General features: G+C 37.6%; 1 protein-coding gene across 1 annotated transcript; it reads right to left on the reverse strand.

Annotated features, from left to right (window-relative positions):
- Positions 1-10,362: 10,362 nt before the first annotated feature.
- Positions 10,363-14,863, reverse strand: LOC130884745 (zinc finger protein 431-like). The gene is made up of 4 exons (XM_057785867.1): positions 14,846-14,863; positions 11,254-11,380; positions 10,999-11,059; positions 10,363-10,528 (listed from the first exon to the last, which is right to left on the reverse strand). Exons 1-4 carry the CDS (start codon positions 14,861-14,863, stop codon positions 10,363-10,365), a joined length of 372 nt encoding a protein of 123 aa, XP_057641850.1.
- Between the last annotated feature and the right edge of the window lie 5,369 nt (positions 14,864-20,232).

The following is a 20,232-nucleotide window of genomic DNA, read 5'->3' on the forward strand; positions in this document are numbered from 1 at the left end:
AAACCTGGGAATGAGGTTGCAGTAACAAGTGTGTACTGGAAAGAATGTGATATGACACATGCTTTGCACAGATTTATTCCACTTCCCTACTTCTGCTGTGGGGGAACAAATACATTTTCTTGAAGAATGACTGTGTTTTTGGTTTTATCCAAGTAAAGCATTGCTTCCCCACGTTACAGAGAGTGAAAAAGAGGAAACTAATTTCAAACTTGATATAAACTCTGTGGAGCATCTGGTACCCACCTAACTTCTACTCACAGAGCAAGGTTGATATATCCTCTGAGGCCCAAAGAGTGCAGGTCTTCTCTGTTCTTTATACCATGTCTGAAGGGACAAGAAGAGTAGCTGGGTACACTGCCCAGATACATGTTGGGGAGCCAGCCTTCCAAATGCCAAGGTGCCTTTAGGGAGACTGGAAAGCAGCTGGACCACACACTGTATTGTCTAGCATGCCAGTAGGCAGGGGCATTTAGAAGAGCCTCTGAGAATGCCCTGACAAAGTCATAAGAGAGTCTGCCCAAGAGTTTTGAGGTGTTTATCATTCATAGAAGTGCTGGGGACCAGCTTCCACCTCCTAATTCATGGCTTGGCTCCCAACCATCCCCTTTCCTACTCCCAGGGAATTAAATTTTATACTTATGAAAATGCCATCCCCATTCTCATTTGTTTGTGTTGGAAAATAAGCACTTATACCCCTACCATGGTGTCTGGGACTCAGGTGGTTTCTGCTTTATAAGACTCCAGTGACTCTCACATGCCTTCCTAGTGCTACCAGAGGACACATCATTATAGCCACCCAATGCACTACTTCTCAGTGATTTTAAAAATATCATGTGCCAGCTGAGCAGTGGTGGCACACACTTGCAATCTTAGCACTTGGGAGGCAGAGGCAGGTGGATCACTGTGATTCAAGGCCAGCCTAATCTACAATGTTGCCAATAGCTCCATGATCTAATGTTCTTGATGTTGTCTGTACACTGTACTTTTGCCTTTGTTTTATTTTAGATATAAATGCCTCTATTTTATCACTTGCAATTTTATTATCAAAAGAAATTTTTTGCGCATTTTTAGGAAATTGATTTTTGCTGGGTGGGAGTGGCATACATTTAATCCCAGCACTTGAAAGGCAGAAACTGGCAGATCTCTGAGTTCAAGGTCAGAGTGAGTTCCAGGACAGCCAGGGCTTTGTTACACAGAGAAACCTTATCTCAGGAAAAAAATGATTTTTTTCTTGAGTAATTTGGTACCCTTTTCTAAGCCCATGTTTTGAATATTGGTAAATCCTAATATAGAACTTCCTTTATACAGCAATGCTGTTTTCACTGAAGAGCAGTGAAAAGTCTATCTTAAAGTCTGTGATAAAGATACACCACTAATTTATGCAAAGCTATCTCACAAGCTGCATTTTTATTTAAAATTTATTTTTATACATTTAAAATAAAACATATTGCATCACTTTCCCCCTTCCTTGTCCTCTCCATCTGTTCACAAATTTTCCCCTTCTAATTCCTTCCTTGTTAAGTCTATGTGAATAAGTATGTGCAAATATATGAATATAACCTGCTGGGTCCATTTCTGTTTGTTTTGTGTTATGGTTTCAGAATTGAACATGCTGTTTCAGATACACAAATAGGGATCTCATCCATGCCTGAGATTCACCCAAGTGTAGGAGAATTTTAATTCATTATGTGCTCAATAATTGGGTTATTTTCTTTGTTTTATTAACTTTATGCATGCAAAAATGTTTAAACTCTGTTTGTGTATATACACCTGTGCCATGTGTATGTAGCACTGGAGGACAACCCACAGGTATCTATTATTTTCTTGCCCTATGTGAGCTTAATGATGAAACTTAGGAATTCAATTGACTACAATTGACCTCAATTGTACTTATTCAGGATTTAAAAATTATTTATGTATGTAGGAATGTGCATATGCCACTGCCCAAGTTTTGAAATAAAAGAAAAACACTTTTAGGAGCAAGATGGGTCACCCAGACATAGAATACAGGTCATCAGGCTTATCAGCAACCAATTTTAATTAATGAGGCAATTCTTTGGCATTCAATCATGGTTTTTGAGAAAGTGTTATAAACAAATGTTTAGTCCCCAGGAAAACAAATTAAAAAGATGTATAATCATATAACTATTTTCCTATGCAAAGAGGATTTATTATTCAAATTATACTATGTTCCTCTATCCTCATATGAAATTAAGTTTACAATCTTAAAAGGAGACAAGAGTTTACTATTACAACATTCCTAATAATCTTATTTGAGGAACAGTGAAATAGCTCCATGGGAAAGATCTGTGGTGTGCAAGGATGAAAAATTAACCTTGATCATCATATTAAGAGGACTAAAAGTAGAAAATGTGAAGTTGTCTTCTGATCTCCACATATCTGTATTGGTCCTACAAACCAATAATCATATTGCACACATGTAACATGAGGGCTTGCTTGTTGGGATTTCTTTTCTACCCAGTTACTACAGTCAGTAACCCCCAAAGAAAATTACACAGAGGTCTATATCAATTATAAACTGATTGGCCCATTATCTCAGGCTTCGTATTAGCTCTTTTAACTTATATTAGCACATTATTTTATTATATGTTAGCCACATGGCTCGGTACATCTTTCAGTAGGGCAGGTCACATCTTGCTCCTTCCTTGGTATGGGCAGGACAGGCAAAAGAGCTTCCTTCTTCCCAGAATATTCCTGTTTTCATTGGCCCGCCTTTAATTCCTGTCTGTTTTTTTTTTTTTTTTTTTTTTTTTTGCCTAAACTTCCTGAATGCCTAATGGCCAATCAGCATTTATTTAAAACATGATTGACAGAACATAGACAATTCTCCCATACCACACACACACACACACACACACACATACACTCTATAAATCTTTGTTACAAAAATAAATCTTAGTGCCATTACATTATCTGACATCTCTGGATAATTTCCTTAGAAAGCAATTCTTCAAGATAAAATGCCAAATGGTTACTAATTAGGATGAGGGAAGGATGGACCACCAATATATATGTATACACACACACACATACACACATAAAAAACATTAAGCTACAGTATGAGATATACACAGTTTAATGATGATTATCCTATTTTAATAAATCTCTACTAGATAAACAAAAACACTTTTTTGAATACACACGAGATTATTAATGTTTCTTATATTCTCTTCTATTAAGCATTTTAACCTTAACATTGTTAAATTGTGTTGACAAAACAGCAAATGTTGGGAGTACATCATCTACACTTAGATTTGTACTCAAAGGTAGACACATGAGGATCATGAGTTCAAATGTTTCCCTGAATCATTACTAACATCTAAGCAAAACTGAATAAGAAATAAGAAAATCTCAAGGGAATTGAGAAGTTGTGAAAATATGAAAAACAAAACCAGGAGCAACAACCCACCACCATTTCATAGACACTCTTACTTGAAATGTATGATCACACACAGCCTGATATTTAAAGAAACAATGGACCACTCTACATATTATAGTAGGAAAATACCTATCAATAAGTAAAACCAAAATAGATTAACAAAAGTCACAGAAGAAATATAAGGATCACAAAATAAACTTTACTAAATGGATTTGTCACACATGTAGCACACTTTAATATCTACCTCAAATGTTTTGCAATAGAAACTACAATGCAGTGATCTGTACCATCAGTCTTCAGTGAACATGGTACTTTATTTCCATAAAGGCTATGATGAAAAATAAATAAAACATTACTTTTTTCTTGCAGCTCAAGACAACTGTGATGTCTAAAATCTTTAAAAAATCATTTTCAGGAATAGAGTTTTCTTCTGTGTGAGTTTATCCCTATTTCCTTACTTTGGTTTGAAACACAAAGGCTTTAAAACATTTAGAGCACTAGAAACTTGGCTGGGAAGTAAATAAATGTTCACTTGCAGGACCAAGGTCTGACTTTTGACAATCTCCTGTAATTTCTGCTATAAAATCCTAGGATCTAATATTATCAGAAACCAGCATGCACATTCACAAACCCACACAAAAAACACACTGATACTATAATCACAATTAAAACAACTCTTTAAACATTTTCACTCATGAATGTTTTTCTCTTGTAAGAATTCATTCCTATAATACAGGTGTTAAGGTACCTAATGGCTTACAGAGTTTTTCTTCATCATGAAGCCATCAGGGAGGCTTGAAGTCTGAGAAATCAAGTCTAAGTTGACAGAATTATTTGGGAAGACTTATGAAATGCTGTCCTGCTGGAGGAAATAAGTCACTGGGAGTAGGCTTTTCTAGTTTACACTCTCTGCTTCATGCTATAGGTCAAGGATTTGAGTTCTTAGTTTCCTGTTTTAACTGTCCTGTTAGACACTTGTAGCCATGATTCTTTTTTTTTTTTGAGAAAGTGTTTCTCTGTAGCTTTGAAGTCTGTCCTAGAACTAGCTTTGTAGACCAGGCTGGCTTCAACCTCAGAGATCCAACTGCCTCTGCATCCTGGGTGTGGGATTAAAAGTATGCACCACTACTGCCCAGCCATGGTGTCACTCACTTTTATGATGATTCTGTATTCCTCTGGAACCAAAGGCAAAATTAATTTTTATAAGTTGACCTAGACATTATATCACAACAACAGAAAAGGAACTAATATAAATCAATAAAGTTTTACACATGAATCAATGATTCCATTTAGGTGAAGAGAAATAAAATGTAAAAGGGTTATTGCTTAAATGCATAGTGCAAGAGTTATAGCTCTGGAGGGAAAGTTATCCTGACTGTCAGAAGTCAGGCTATACCTACAACTATAAAAGGAATGTAGTCTGGATATCTACAGCTGTGTGGAGAAAGATATCCCGATTTGATGTGGGATTCCCCACTGTGTGTTGTGATTATCATTAACGAATAAAAAAACTGCATTGGCCTGTTGATAGGGCAGAATTTAAGTAGGCAGGGAAAACTGAACTGAATGCTAGGAAGAAGAACAGCAGAGGAAGCGAGATGACATGGAACAGCTGCAGACACATACTGGGATTTTTACCCAGAAAGTCACAGCCACGTGGCCATACACAGATTAATAGAAATGGGTTAAATTAATATGTAAAAGTTAGTCAATAAGAAGCCAGAGCTAATGGGCCAAGCAGTGATTTAATTAATACACTATTTGTGTGGTTATTTCAGATTTCATGAGAGCTGGGAACCAAACAAGCGACCTCTGTACAACACTGATTGTCAGAAGTCAGGTTATACCTACAGCTGTGAATGGAAGGTGTCCTGTGATGTGGGATTCCCCTCTGTATTCTGTGAACATGTTTTATTGTCATTAGTTAATAAAGAAGTTGCTTTGGTCTACAACAGGGCAGAAGATAGTCAGGCTGGAAGAGATCTATAGAGGGAGTAAATTGAGTAAAAGAGATGCAACTTAGTTGTTGAAGCAGAAAGATTCCAGAACAGAATCTTACTGATAAGCCACCAACCTTGTGTTGAGATTAACAGAAATTGGTTAATTTAAGATGTAAGAATTAGATAATAGAATCTTGAGGTAACAGGCCAAACAGTGTTGTAGTTAATATATTTTCTGTGTGACTATTTGGGTCAAGATGGTTACGGAAACTGCCTGAGCAGGATCCACAACAATCTTGGATATCTACACCTGATAGGAAAGCTACCCTGACTGTTATTAAGCCAGGCTATCCCTGAAAATGTGGAGAAAAGGCATCCTGAATACTTATAGCTCTGAAAAGAAAGGTACCCTGACTGTCATGTCAGGACATACCTACAGCTGTGAAAGCATACTGGATACCTATAGCAATAAAGAGAAAGGAATCCTGACTGTTGAGAAGTCTGGCTATAACGGAAGCTGTGGAGGGAAGGTAGCCTGATACCTAGGGCTCTGAATAAAAAGTACTCTGATCGTTAGAAGTCAGGCCATACCTACAGTTGAGAAGGGAAAGTGTACCTACAACTATGAGGTGAAAAGTTATCTTTGCAGAGGCCCAAAACCATGAGTCTATTTCCACCTTATCTGAAGGGCAGAGTTTGAGGTTGCTCAAAATTGTTAACAGGTGTGGCTACACACCTTGACCTAATGTGTGGTTGTTTTGTGTTTTGGACTTTAAGAGAGCCCATACAGGTAAATCCACTCCCCCTTGAGCAAAGGTGAAAGAATCCAAACATAGTTCTGCTACTTCTTTTGAATTAAGAGGTTTGACTTAGGGAATGACTGCCTTTAGGATACTTGTTCTAGGGATGCTTCACTGCCTGAACAACAGAATGTTTTTCTCAATAATTAAAGACTTGGTAGCTGAAAGTATTGAAGGAAGTAACTCTTCTAGTTGTCTTTTGCATTATGTTAAAGCAGTCTTTTGTCTTCTTTTCCCTGTTGTATTGGGGCATAAAACTATATGAAAAAATTGGGGTGGAGAGATGCCTCAGTGATTAAAGAGCACTGCCTGCTCGTCTAAAGGTCCTGAGTTCAATTCCCAGCAACCACATGGTGGCTTACAACCATCTGTAATGAGGTCAGAAAATTTTTTCTGGCCTGCAGGCATGCATGTAGGCAGAAAAACATATATACAATAATTAAATCTTTTTTTAATTATGAAAAATTAAATGCAGGCAGATTTACAGTATTCACTGGAACTCCCTCCTTGTACTGTCCTATGCTTCTGTTTTATTATTTTCACTTGTGTCTTCATTCTCTTTACTATGTTCTAATCCCCATGTCCCTACCCTGGTAAGTGGTATACTTGTCAATGATGGTTCCTGACATATACTGACTATTGGGAAGTCCGTCTATACCCAAAGCTGTGTTCCAGTGGGAGATGTTCCCCTAAAGGGTGTAGCAATACTGCTCCCCTACAAAAGAGAGCCATCACAACTGGGCTCTGTTTCACTCTGCTAAGAGAGCTTGAAAGCAGAGACATCCATTGCTGTTCTGCTCCACTTCCCTAAGGGAGTTTCCTAGTGGAGTTGTCCAATGCTCCTCAGTTCACCGAATTAGGGAGTTTCCTAAAAGAGATGTCAATTTTTTTCACAGCTTCAGCCCAATTTGTTACTTCTCTGCTTCACTGGAGTTGATGGGAAACTGTTGCAGAAATGTTGCAGTCTCTGGTGAAGAGTTGCTACTTCTGCTCTGCTCCTTTATGGGAGTTTGCCAACAGAGGTGACCAAAGCTTCTCTGTTCAGATACACTACAAAGTTTCTGAAACTCATTTGAGAAATTTATTTGGAAGGGAAGAATCCAGGAGAAGGACTGCCTCTGCCAGGGCAGAAATAGGCAGGTGCCAACTGAAGATGTACAGAACTTATATAAGATGTCTTAGGGGCAGAGATTTCCCAGGGAGAAGATTCTCAGGGTGAGAATTGGTTAGATGTCAATCCTTGATTTTAACAATGCAGAGATTGGATGGATTTCATGCTCAGGTGTCTGTAGATCTGGAGCTTAGGGATTAGCTGGTTTTATGCTCAGGTGGTCAAGGGTAGAGTGGTTTTTGGCTCTTGTTGAAGGGCCAAAGTGTGTTCTTTCACTGGCCCCTTATAACATTTTGAGTCTGGTTTCAGGGTCAGGTGTTTCTTTTATTGACTCTGGATTCAGGAACAAAGTGTGTTTCCTTGTCTTGGTTTCAGAGTCAGGACGCATTTCTTTGGCTCCAGTTTTAGAGTCAAAATTATGTATTTAACTGGCTCTGGTTTCAGGGTCAGGATGTGTTTCTTTAGCTGGCCCATTTACCCTACACATGGGGCTTCATAAATTCATTTTTCCATGAGTTTGTAAGTACAAACAGTATAAAAAGGGCATCATAATGCTTGAAAAGATTGTTAACATTGTCAAATTTATTTCTACAGAAGAAATAGTCTTGTGTTATAGGCAGAAGATTCTTGTTCATTCCTGGCTGGCCAGACCCTAAATAATCACACAGAAACTATACTAATTAACACTGCTTGGCCTATTGGTTCAGGATTCTTGTTAACTAACACTGACATCTTAAATCGCCTTATTCCTATTACTTTGTATTTTATCACAAGACTCGTGATTTACCAGTAAGGTTCCAGGGCATCTGTCTCCTTCAGCAGATACATGGAGTCTGACTCCACTTTCTTTTCTCCTCTATCACTGCTTGGAATTTCTGCCTTGTTCTATTCTGCCCTGTTATAGGACCAAAGCAGCTTCTTTATTAAATAATGGTAACAAAATACATTGACAGCATACAGAAAGGAAACCCAAATTGTTGTGTAGCTGATTATAAGTATTTTGGCTAAAGATCTTACCAAATACTTCATAATAAGAAGTCCTCAGTATCTTTTTCAGGTAGTCAATGTCCATTGTAATATACAAAGATTTTAAGAGATTGTTGCACACAAAAAGTTTTACTCCTATTTAAAGTACAAAACTTTATCACAATAAAAGCATTTACAGGATTTCTATGCAGTATGAAATTTCTCATGATTTAGATTATTCATTCATGCAAATGCTTTACCACACTGATTACATTCATAAAGTTTATTTCCAGTGAGTGATCTTTTATGCATTTGAAGAGTACTGTGAAGTGCAAAGGCTTTATCACACTCATTATATTCATAGAGTTTATCTCCAGCATATGTTAGTTTATGTCTTTGAAGTTGACTACAATAAACAAAGCCTTTACCACAATATATACGTAATGTTTCTCTCCAGTATGGGTTCTATGTTTTCAGAGATTACTATTCATGCAAAGGCTTTACCACATTGGTTATGTTCATAGGGTTTCTCTCCAGTATGTGTTCTTTCATGTGTTTGTAGAGTACTGTGACCTACAAAGGCTTTAACACACTGATTACAGTCATAGGGTTTTCTCTCCAGCATGGCTAATTTCATGACTTTGTAGATGAACGTGCTATAAAAAGGCTTTACCACACTGATTACATTCACAGGGTTTCTCTCCAGTATGGCTTCTTTCATGAGTTTGAAGACAACTGTGCTGTGTAAATGCTTTACCACACTGGTTACATTCATAGGGTTTCTCTCCAGTATGGGTTCTTTTATGCATTTGGAGACTACTTGGATATGCAAAGGCTTTATGACACTGATTACATACATAGGGTTTCTCTCCAATATGGCTTCTTTCATGAGTTTAAAGATAACTGTGCTGTGCAAAGGCTTTACCACACTGATTACATACATAGGGTTTCTCTCCAGTATGGCTTCTTTCATGAGTTTGAAGATGACCTTGCTGTGCGAAGGCTTTACCACACTGATTAAATACATAGGGTTTCTCTCCAGTATGGGTTCTTTCATGAGTTTGAAGACCACTGTGCTGTGCAAAGGCTTTACCACTTTCATTACATACATAGGGTTTCTCTCCAGTATGGCTTCTTTTATGCTTTTGGAGAGAATTGGGACATGCAAAGGTTTTACCACACTGATTACATTCATAGGGTTTCTCTCCAGTATGGCTTTTTTCATGAATTTGAAGATGATTGTGCTGTGCAAAGGCTTTACCACACTGATTACATTCATATGGCTTCTTTCCAGTATGTGTTCTTTTATGCATTTGAAAAGTACTGGGAAGTGCAAAGGCTTTACCACACTGAATACATTCATATGGCTTATTTCCAGTATGTGTTCTTTTATGCATGTGAAGAGTACAGTGACATGCAAAGAGTTTACAACATTGATTACATTCATAGGGTTTCTCTTCAGTGTATGATCTTTTATGCATTTGAAGATGACTGTGATGTGAAAAGGCTTTACTGTACTCATTTTCTTCATAGGGTTCAATCTAGTATGTGTTTTTTCATGCCTGTGAAGATGACATGCAAAGGCTTTAACATTTTGAATATATACAGAAGTTTTCTCTCTAGTTTGACTTTTTTCATGCCTACAATGATAATGGTACTTGTGAAAGCATTCCTACATTTAATACATTGTTGAATATTTTTATCTGTATAATTTTACAATTTTGTCATATTTTAAAGAAGAATTTTATATAAGGTTTTATCACCATGTTTACAATCTTGTTTTTCCCCTTCATTAAGGCTTGTTTTTCATCTTTGAGGATAACTGATAACAGCCTTTATCATGGTTCACATTTACAGAATCTTTTTTTTTCTGTGTGAGAGTTTCATGTAGTTGAAGAGAACTAAAAAAACTCATAGCTTTACCACTCTTATTGCATTCATAAAATTTCCTATACTGTGAGTGATACTACATTTGTTAAGTGAACTAGGGCAAACAGAAGTTTTTACACAGTCCTAGTACTCATGGTGCTTTTCTGAAACGTGAGCTTGTTGCTATATTAACAATGAGACTAGAAAAACAATTACTTCTATACTTGTACATCAAATTCAACAAGTATACTCAACATTGGGACTGCTACATATCTTCTATTTGTTCTGAGAGAGAGGTATGTTATATTTCTTCACATCACTATACTCATGAGGCTTGTATCCAGAGGAACATATGATATACTTAGTAAAGGAAGAATAACAAATATAAGGCTTCCACAATGAGTTCACAGTTTGACTTTCTTTCTTCATAGACTTGTGGTATCTGGATTGAGGCCTCTCCACAACAGCTGCCCCTTGATTTGTGACTCTATCTACCCCTTCACTAAGTATATGTACCCCCTCACAATCACAAGTATATGGGTTAAACTGCCTTTTCTATGTACTATTAGTGTAATAGAGAGTTTCAGAGATATGCTTATCACCTTTTCAAAATGTATCTTTTGTAATATGAATAATATGAAATAAATGTATTGGCAATTTTATAGTATAGCTCATTGTATTATGATTCAAATGGAAATATGAGTTAAGGCATATTGTTTCCTTGACTTCTTTTTTAAAAGAATGACTTTCAAATGTTATTCACTTATCTGAAATTTAGGTATATGATTTTGTGATAATTTAATAATCATCAAAGCACTTTATTATTTACATTGTTGTTTTGGTTTAAAACATAGAGGATACATTACAAATTCTTCAGGAGTACATATGTATCAGCTTATAGATGGAAATTACCTTTCATGTATTCTAGAACATTCACAATGTTCTTCAATATTATGGTCTTCCCAATTATATCCTAAAATATAGTGACAGAAAAATGTATGATATATATTAAAAAATTGTAAAAAAATTTGGTTACCATTTGAAGCAAAAGTTAAAACCATGCCTGTTTTTTTTACCCATTCTTTTTCAATCATATTACAAAAGAGCATCATTAAACAATGAACAGTTGTCCCCTTATTTGAAACATAAAAGATAATTCAGTCTTACCTATAGTCGTGAGGTTTCTGTAGGTCTCCAGCATCACATCTTTGTAGAGACTTTTCTGGGAAGGATTCAGCAAAGTCCACTCTTCCCAAGTGAAGTTGACATGCACGTCATAATAGGTCACTGCATTCTAAAATGTCCCATAAATATGTACAACAGAAAGTATGATTTTGACAACACTGTAAAAGTGTACTTCTTTGACAGTATAGTCATATAATTCTGGGGCTTCCCATATTTATTCCATGATATAGACATCATAATTTAATCACCAAGTCACGTTAGAAGCAAACTGATCCCGAAGTTCACCATTGTTATTTCTGAACTCTTTGAATGGGATATCACCTTGCAAGAGAAATGCCTACTAACCAACAATGGAAGATACATAAACAGATCAACAGTACAGAGTACAGATAAGAGAAATTATATGAATGATTAATTTCTGACTACAAAAAAGAAACATGAGATGAAAAAGCTGGATATATTGAATCATGCCTCTAATCCTTGTACTCAGAAGACAGAAGCATGTATGTCTATCTACCTCTGAGTTGAATACCAGCCTTGTCCATGCAATCACTTCTAAAGCAACCAGAAATACATGTTACATGTTAAATACCTCTTGCCCCAATTTAAACTGCAACATAAATAAGATTTGACTAAAAGGTACCATGTGTTTATAAAGTTACAAATAGACAAATGAAAACAATAGCAATTAATGTGCTGATTACAAATAATCAACACAGAGCAGGAAAGATGGCAAAACAGTAAAGAGTCATCCTGGTCTTGCATACAAGTGGGCTCAAGGACTTTCATGGGGGATTGTAACTATCCATTATTCCAAGTTCAATTTTCTAGTACCATCTTTTGATCAATGTAATGAAGGACCAGGTACTCACATGGTGCATATCCATGCATACAGGTAAAATATTCTTTTTAAAATAAAAATTCAAAACAAACTAAATAGGCAGAAAGAAGGTTATGCACCTGCAAGCCTATGACTCAGAAGGCACAGCCAGTATTAATGTCATGAATACATACCATCCTGGAAAAGATAACGATACCATCTGTAAATTTAGTGATAGAGTTTATGATGGTGGGTAAGTAATGACAGAAAGCTGACTGATTAATTTCAACCATAACACAGTAGGCACACGGAACAGAAAATGGGTTGAGGCTATAAAAACTCATAGTGTGGCATTCCCCTTTGTATGCTGTGATTGTCATTGATTAATAAAGAAACTGCTTTGGGCCTATAACAGAGCTATAGGACAACTCTTAGGTGGGTTGGGAAAACTAAACTGAATGCTGGGAGGAAGAAGGCGGAGTCAGAGAGAAGTCACGTAGCCCTGCAGAAGACAGATGCAGAGAACTTTATCTTGTAAGCCACAGCCACATGGCAATACACAGATTAATAAAAATTTATTAAATTAATATGTAAGAGTTAGCCAATAAGAAGTTAGAGCCAATGAGCTAGGCAGTGATTTAATTAATACAGATTCTGTGTGATTGTTTTTCGGCTTAGCAGCTGGGAACTAACAAGCAGTTTCCCTTAACAAACATGACCAGGTGGCCAAATAAAATCCACTTAAAATCTTAGAGAGCTTGAAAAGGAATTCTAGACACTAAAATATGAAGTTTAGCCACATTTCTTTCCCCAAATGGGCTTTGCTTACTGGTCACATGCTTTGGCACCATTAAGAGAGGTTTTCCTGATTTAGAGGTAGCAGAAAAAAAGATGCACCATTTTGAAATGCCAGCTTTCAGGGCTTTGCTGCGAGCGTGAACTCTGACTCTTTCTGGTGGACCAGTTATGGGGTCTGTGAGAAGATTGTTAATGGCAACTTAGACCCTGTGTATGCCTGAAAATGGGGCAATGTACATGGCTCTTGGAAGCAGCAAATATGCCTCTGCGATGTTGGACTTTGTGAATGAAACAGGCAGGCCGTATTTGCTCTACCAATGGCACAGCTTAAGTTTATAAGTGCTTAGCATTTTAAGAAGCACACTCCTGAACAGGAAAGAATAACAGATACACAGTAGGACAAATTTATACATAAAAGTCCTCTAAATGAGACAGAGTGTGTTAAAAATGTACATACAGCTGGGAGAGAAAAGGAAAAATAATATAGTTATAAAAAGATGTAAATGGTTTATAAAAAATGAAGTCTTTAAAGAGAAAGAGAACAGTCATAAATTCAAAAAGACAATAAAATAAATATAAAAAAGTAATAGAATAAAAACAAATAACCCATGTAAAGATAGACTATGTACAGAGTGTCTGAATTATGTATATTATTTTGTTTTCTTTGAATTTTTGAGTGAGGAAATAAAAACATTTTCAAACCAAATGCAACTTTTTTTTAAAGAAACAGTGTATGATTTATATTATACACCTAAAGCAACTTGTTTGCCCTAATTGATTTATAAGCCGCAAGGATTTTAGAAGTTTATCCCTGATTTTGTAAATGTTTATGTGTGAGAAAGAATGTCTCCCATGTGTATACAGGTGACATATAAGAAAAGAGGGTGTGAGATCCCCTGAATCTGGAGTATGCAGTGGTTCAGAGCCTCCCAACTTGGATATTGGGATATGAACAGGCCTAATAATTTCAAGTCACTGAAAAACTCTTAAAATATAGACTGGTATGAGCTCAGCATCACTTCAGCTATATCACTCTGGTTATCTATGGGGGAAAACCTTTTACAAATTTATAAAGCTACTATGAAAATCAAAGTGGCAGTTCCTCAGAAATTTGAGAATAGATCTACCCCTGGATGTTGATATATAGTCTTGGGCATATACCCACAGATGAACCATCCTGTAGTTAGTTTTTTTTTACTCTTTGGCTCTTTTGGAAGTCCACCATCTAGCTCCCAATTAAATCACATGGAGTATTATTCTTACCTATTAATGCCCAGCCTTAGCTTGGTTCTTGTCAGCTTTTCTTAATTTAAATTATTCTATCTAACTTTTGCCTTTGGGATTTTATCTTTATTCTCTATACCTTTCTTTACTTCTTTTTAAAAAAATATTTATTTATTTATTTATTTATTTATTTATTTATTTATGTATACAATGTTCTGTGTGTATGCCTGCAGGCCAGAAGAGGGCACCAGGCCTCATTACAGATGGTTGTGAGCAACCATGTGGTTGCGGGGAATTGAATTCAGGACCTTTGGAAGAGCAGGCAATGCTCTTAACCACTGAGCCATCTCTCCAGCCCCCATTTTTACTACTTACTCTGTGGCTAACTGTGAAGCTAGGTGACTGATCCCCAACATTCTCCTCTTTCTCTTCTTGGTCCTCAATCCTCCTCTCTTTCCCCTTTTATTTATTCTCTCTGCCTGGCATCCCAACGTATCCCATTCCTGCCTAGCTATTGGCCATTCAGATCTTTATTAGACCAATCAGATGTTTTAGGCAGGCAAAGTAACACAGCTTCACAGAATTAAAAATGCAACATAAAGGAATGCAACACACTCTTGTGTCATTAAACTAACATTCCACAGCATAAATGGATGTAACACATCTTTAATCAATGTTCCACAACATTTTCCCTTTTGTCTAAATAAAAAATGAAAGGTTATAACTTTTAACTTTCTCCACAGCTGCCATTCCCTTTGCATTATCATTAAAAAATTGAAGTTGAGACTAAGGCTACCAACCCAGAGCAGTGAGTGCCTGACTAGAGGGCAGGCCTCAAGGTCCCCACCAGGGAACGCGGGCCCCTGCTGCTGGGGCTGCAGGGTCTGCTGTGCTCTCCTGGACCCGCTCTGCCTGCCTCCTACTTCCCTTGGTCCCTGGCTCATTGGGGCTACCAGGAGTCCCTGTGTAGGTGCTGAGAAGTTCCATCCAGACGGGTAAGTGTGGGCTATCCTGGGGCGGACTGTCCCGGTAGAGAGCACAAATGCCCCTCCCCCAGCTCCTGCTGCAGGGCTTTCTTTCCTACACATATGCCCCCACCCCCACCCCCAAGAATGCCTTGTCTGCAAGGTCCTTTGCTGTGGAACAGTTTCCTACTCTTTCACTAAGGCTACCAACCCAGATCAGTGAGTGCCTGACTAGAGGGCAGGCCTCAAGGTCCCCGCCAGGGAACGCGGGCCCCTGCTGCTGGGGCTGCAGGGTCTGCTGTGCTCTCCTGGACCTGCTCTGCCTGCCTCCTACTTCCCTTGGTCCCTGGCTCTTTGGGGCTACCAGGAGTCCCTGTGTAGGTGCTGACAAGTTCCATCTGGACGGGTGAGTGTGTGCTACCCTGGAGCAGACTGTCCCAGTAGAGAGCACAAACCCCCCTATACTAAGGCTACCAACGAGAGCAGTGAGTGCCTGCCTAGCGGGCAGGCCTCAGCAACCCCCGAAAGGGAGCACAGGCACCTCCAGCTTGTACTGCAGTGTCGCCTGTGTTCTATTCGACCCCGCTCTACCGCCTGCATTCGCCCTTTTTTCCGCGGGTCATTGGAATACCAGGCGTCCCTGTTTTTGTGTTGAGGAGTTCATCTGGAAGGGAACAGTTCCTGCCCCTACACTGAGGAGATACACCCAGAGAGATAGTCACAGCAAAGACTGGTCCAAGACACCAGGCCTCTCCTGGCTCCATTTGAAGGAAGAGATGGGCAGGTGCCAATGCAAGAATTCCCCCAACAACTTGAAAGGCAACGCAACATCACCAGAATCCAGGAATCCCGAAATAAGAAGTGCACACCCTAATCCAGAAGAATTAGAAGAATTCGACTCAAAAGTGAATTATATGAAAATAATAGAGGACCTTAAACAGGAGGTGAAAAACTGCCATAATCAATTAGAGATTACAAACAAAAAGGTAGAGGAAATGAATAAATCTCTCAAAGATACCCAAGAAAACCAAGAGAAACAAGAAAAAGGAATCAAACAGGTAAGGGAAACGGTTCAAGACTTGAAGAATGAAGTGGAAGTAATAAAGAAAACACAAACCGAGGGAAGGATGGAGATGGAAAATTTGGATAAACAAACAGGAACTACAGAGACAAGTACCACCAACAGATTACAAGAGATAGAAAAAAGAATCTCAGACACTGAAGATACCATAGAGAAAATAAACACTCTGATCAAAGAAAACAGCATAACCAACAAATTCTCATCACAAAACATTCAGGAAATCTGGGACACAATAAAAAGACCAAACCTAAGAATAATAGGGATAGAAGAAGGAGAAGAAGCACAGCTCAATGGTCCAGAAAATATATTTAATAAAATTATAGAAGAAAACTTTCCCAACCTTAAGAAAGATATTTCTTTGAAGGTCCAAGAAGCATACAGAACACCGAATCGACTGGATCAAAAAAAAAAAAAAACATCTCCTCGTCATATAATAATCAAAACACAAAACATACAGAATAAAGAAATAATATTAAGAGCTGCAAAGGAAAAAGGTCAAGTTACCTATAAAGGTAAACCTATCAGACTTGCACCTGATTTCTCTATGGAAACCATGAAAGCCAGAAGGTCCTGGATAGATGTACTGCAGAAACTAAGAGACCATGGATGCAAGCCCAGACTACTATACCCAGCCAAGCTTTCATTCACTATAAATGGAGAAAACAAAATTTTCCAGGATAAAAACAAATTTAAACAATACGTAGCCACAAATCCAGCCTTACAGAAAGTAATAGAAGGAAAATCACAAACCAAGGAGTCCAACAATATCCACAATAACTCAGATATCTAATGACCCTTCACCAGCACAACATGAAGAAGGGAAACACACAAACTCTACTACCAAAAGAAAGAAAGAAGAAAGATAGAAAGAAATAAAGAAAGAAAGAAAGAAAGAAAGAAAGAAAGAAAGAAAGAAATAAAGAAAGAAAGAAAGGAAAAATGGCCAGAGTTAACAACCACTGGTCATTAATATCACTTAATATCAATGGACTCAACTCACCTATAAAGAGGCACAGACTAAGAAATTGGATACGAAAACAGGATCCAACATTCTGCTGTTTACAAGAAACACACCTCAACCACAAAGACAGACATCTACTCAGAGTAAAGGGCTGGGAAAATGTTTATCAAGCAAACGGACCTAAGAAACAAGCAGGTGTGGCCATACTAATTTCTAACAAAGTTGACTTCAAACTAAAATCAATCAAAAGAGATGGAGAGGGACATTTTTTACTCATAACAGGAACAATACACCAGGATGAAGTCTCAATCCTGAATATCTATGCCCCTAATATAAAAGCACCCACGTACGTAAAAGAAACATTGCTAAAACTCAAGGCAGCAATGAAACTGCACACATTAATAGTAGGAGACTTTAACACTCCTCTCTCACCAATGGACAGGTCAATCAGACAGAAACCTAACAGAGAAATAAGAGGATTAAGGGAGATAATGAATCAAATGGACTTAACAGACATCTATAGAACATTCCACTCAAATAGGAAAGAATATACCTTCTTCTCTGCAGCTCATGGAACCTTCTCGAAAATAGACCACATACTCGGTAACAAAGCAAACTTACACATTTACAAAAAAATATCGGTAACCACCTGTGTCTTATCAGATCACCATGGATTAAAGTTAGAATTCAACAACAATGCTATCCCCAGAAAGCCTATGAACTCATGGAAACTGGACAGTCAACTACTGAACCACACCTGGATCAAGGAAGAAATAAAGAAAGAAATTAAAGTCTTTCTTGAATTCAATGAAAACGAAGACTCAACATACTCAAACCTATGGGACACTATGAAAGCAGTGCTAAGAGGAAAGTTCATAGCATTAAGTGCCCACTTAAAGAAAACGGAGAAAGCACACATTGGAGACTTAATAGCCCACCTGAAAGCTTTAGGAAAAAAAGAAGCAGACTCACCTAGGAGAAGTAGAAGACTGGAAATAATCAAATTGAGGGCTGAAATCAACAAAATAGAAACACAGAAAACAATCCAAAGAATCAATGAAACAAAAAGCTGGTTCTTGGAGAAAATCAATAAGATTGATAAACCCCTATCCAAACTAATCAAACGGCGGAGAGAGAATACGCAAATTAACAAAATCAGAAACGAAAAGGGAGACATAACCACAGACACAGAGGAAATTCAGAGAATCATTAGATCTTACTACAAAAACTTGTATGCCACAAAATTGGAAAATGTAAAAGAAATGGACACTTTTTTAGATAAGTACCATATACCAAAGTTAAACCAGGACCAGGTGAACAATCTAAATAGACCTGTTAGTCGCAAAGAATTAGAAGTTGTTATAAAAAACCTCCCCACCAAAAAAAGCCCAGGTCCAGACGGCTTCAATGCAGAATTCTACCAGAACTTCCAAGAAGACTTAATACCTATACTCCTTGATGTATTTCACAATATATAAACAGAGAAGTCATTGCCAAATTCCTTTTATGAAGCTGCAGTTACTCTGATACCAAAACCACACAAAGACACAACCAAGAAAGATAACTACAGGCCAATCTCACTCATGAACATCGATGCAAAAATACTCAATAAAATACTGGCAAACCGAATCCAAGAACACATTAGAAAAATTATCCATTATGATCAAGTGGGCTTCATCCCAGAGATGCAGGGCTGGTTCAACATACGAAAATCTATCAATGTAATCCATCATATAAATAAACTGAAAGCAAAAAACCATATGATCATTTCATTAGATGCTGAAAAAGCATTTGACAAAATTCAACATCCCCTTATGATAAAGGTCTTAGAGAGATTAGGAATACAAGGGTCATACCTAAGTATAATAAAAGCTATTTATAGCAAGCCGTCAGCTAACATCAAATTAAATGGAGAGAAACTCAAAGCTATTCCACTAAAATCAGGAACACGACAAGGTTGTCCACTCTCTCCATACCTCTTTAATATAGTGCTTGAAATTCTAGCAATAGCAATAAGACAACATAAAGGGATCAAAGGGATTCAAATTGGAAAGGAAGAAGTTAAACTTTCATTATTTGCAGACGATATGATAGTGTACATAAGCGACCCCAAAAACTCCAGCAAAGAACTCCTTCAGCTGATAAACACCTTTAGTAGCGTTGCAGGATACAAGATCAATTCCAAAAAATCAGTTGCCCTCCTATACACAAAGGATAAGGAAGCCGAGAGGGAAATCAGAGAAGCATCACCCTTCACGATAGCCACAAATAGCATAAAATATCTTGGGGTAACTCTAACCAAGGAAGTGAAGGATCTATTTGACAAGAACTTTAAGTCTATGAAGAAAGAAACTGAGGAGGATACCATAAAATGGAAGGATCTCCCTTGCTCTTGGATTGGGAGGATCAACATAGTAAAAATGGCAATTCTACCAAGGGCAATTTATAGATTCAATGCAATCCCCATTAAAATCCCATCAAAATTCTTCACAGATCTTGAGAGGACAATAATCAACTTTATATGGAGAAACAAAAAACCCAGGATAGCCAAAACAATCTTATATAATAAAGGATCGTCTGGAGGCATTACCATCCCTGACTTCAAACTCTATTACAGAGCTTCAGTATTGAAAACAGCTTGGTATTGGCATAAAAACAGAGAAGTCGATCAATGGAACTGAGTAGAAGACTCTGATTTTAACCCACAAACATATGAACACCTAATTTTTGATAAAGGAGCTAAAAGTATTCAATGGAAAAAAGGGAGCATCTTCAACAAATGGTGCTGGCAGAACTGGTTGGCAACCTGTAGAAGAATGAAAATAGATCCATATCTATCGCCATGCACAAAACTCAAGTCCAAATGGATTAAAGACCTCAATATTAGTCTGAACACACTGAACCTGACAGAAGAAAAATTAGGAAGTACTCTACAACATATGGGTACAGGAGATCACTTCCTATGTTTATCCCCAGCAGCACAGACATTAAGGACAACATTGAATAAATGGGACCTCCTGAAACTGAGTAGCTTCTGTAAAGCAAAGGACACTGTCACTAAGACAAAAAGGCAACCCACTGACTGGGAGAAGATCTTCATCAAACCTACAAC

The sequence above is a fragment of the Chionomys nivalis genome, chromosome 12 (genome assembly GCF_950005125.1).
Source record: "Chionomys nivalis chromosome 12, mChiNiv1.1, whole genome shotgun sequence".
Classification (NCBI taxonomy): domain Eukaryota; kingdom Metazoa; phylum Chordata; class Mammalia; order Rodentia; family Cricetidae; genus Chionomys; species Chionomys nivalis.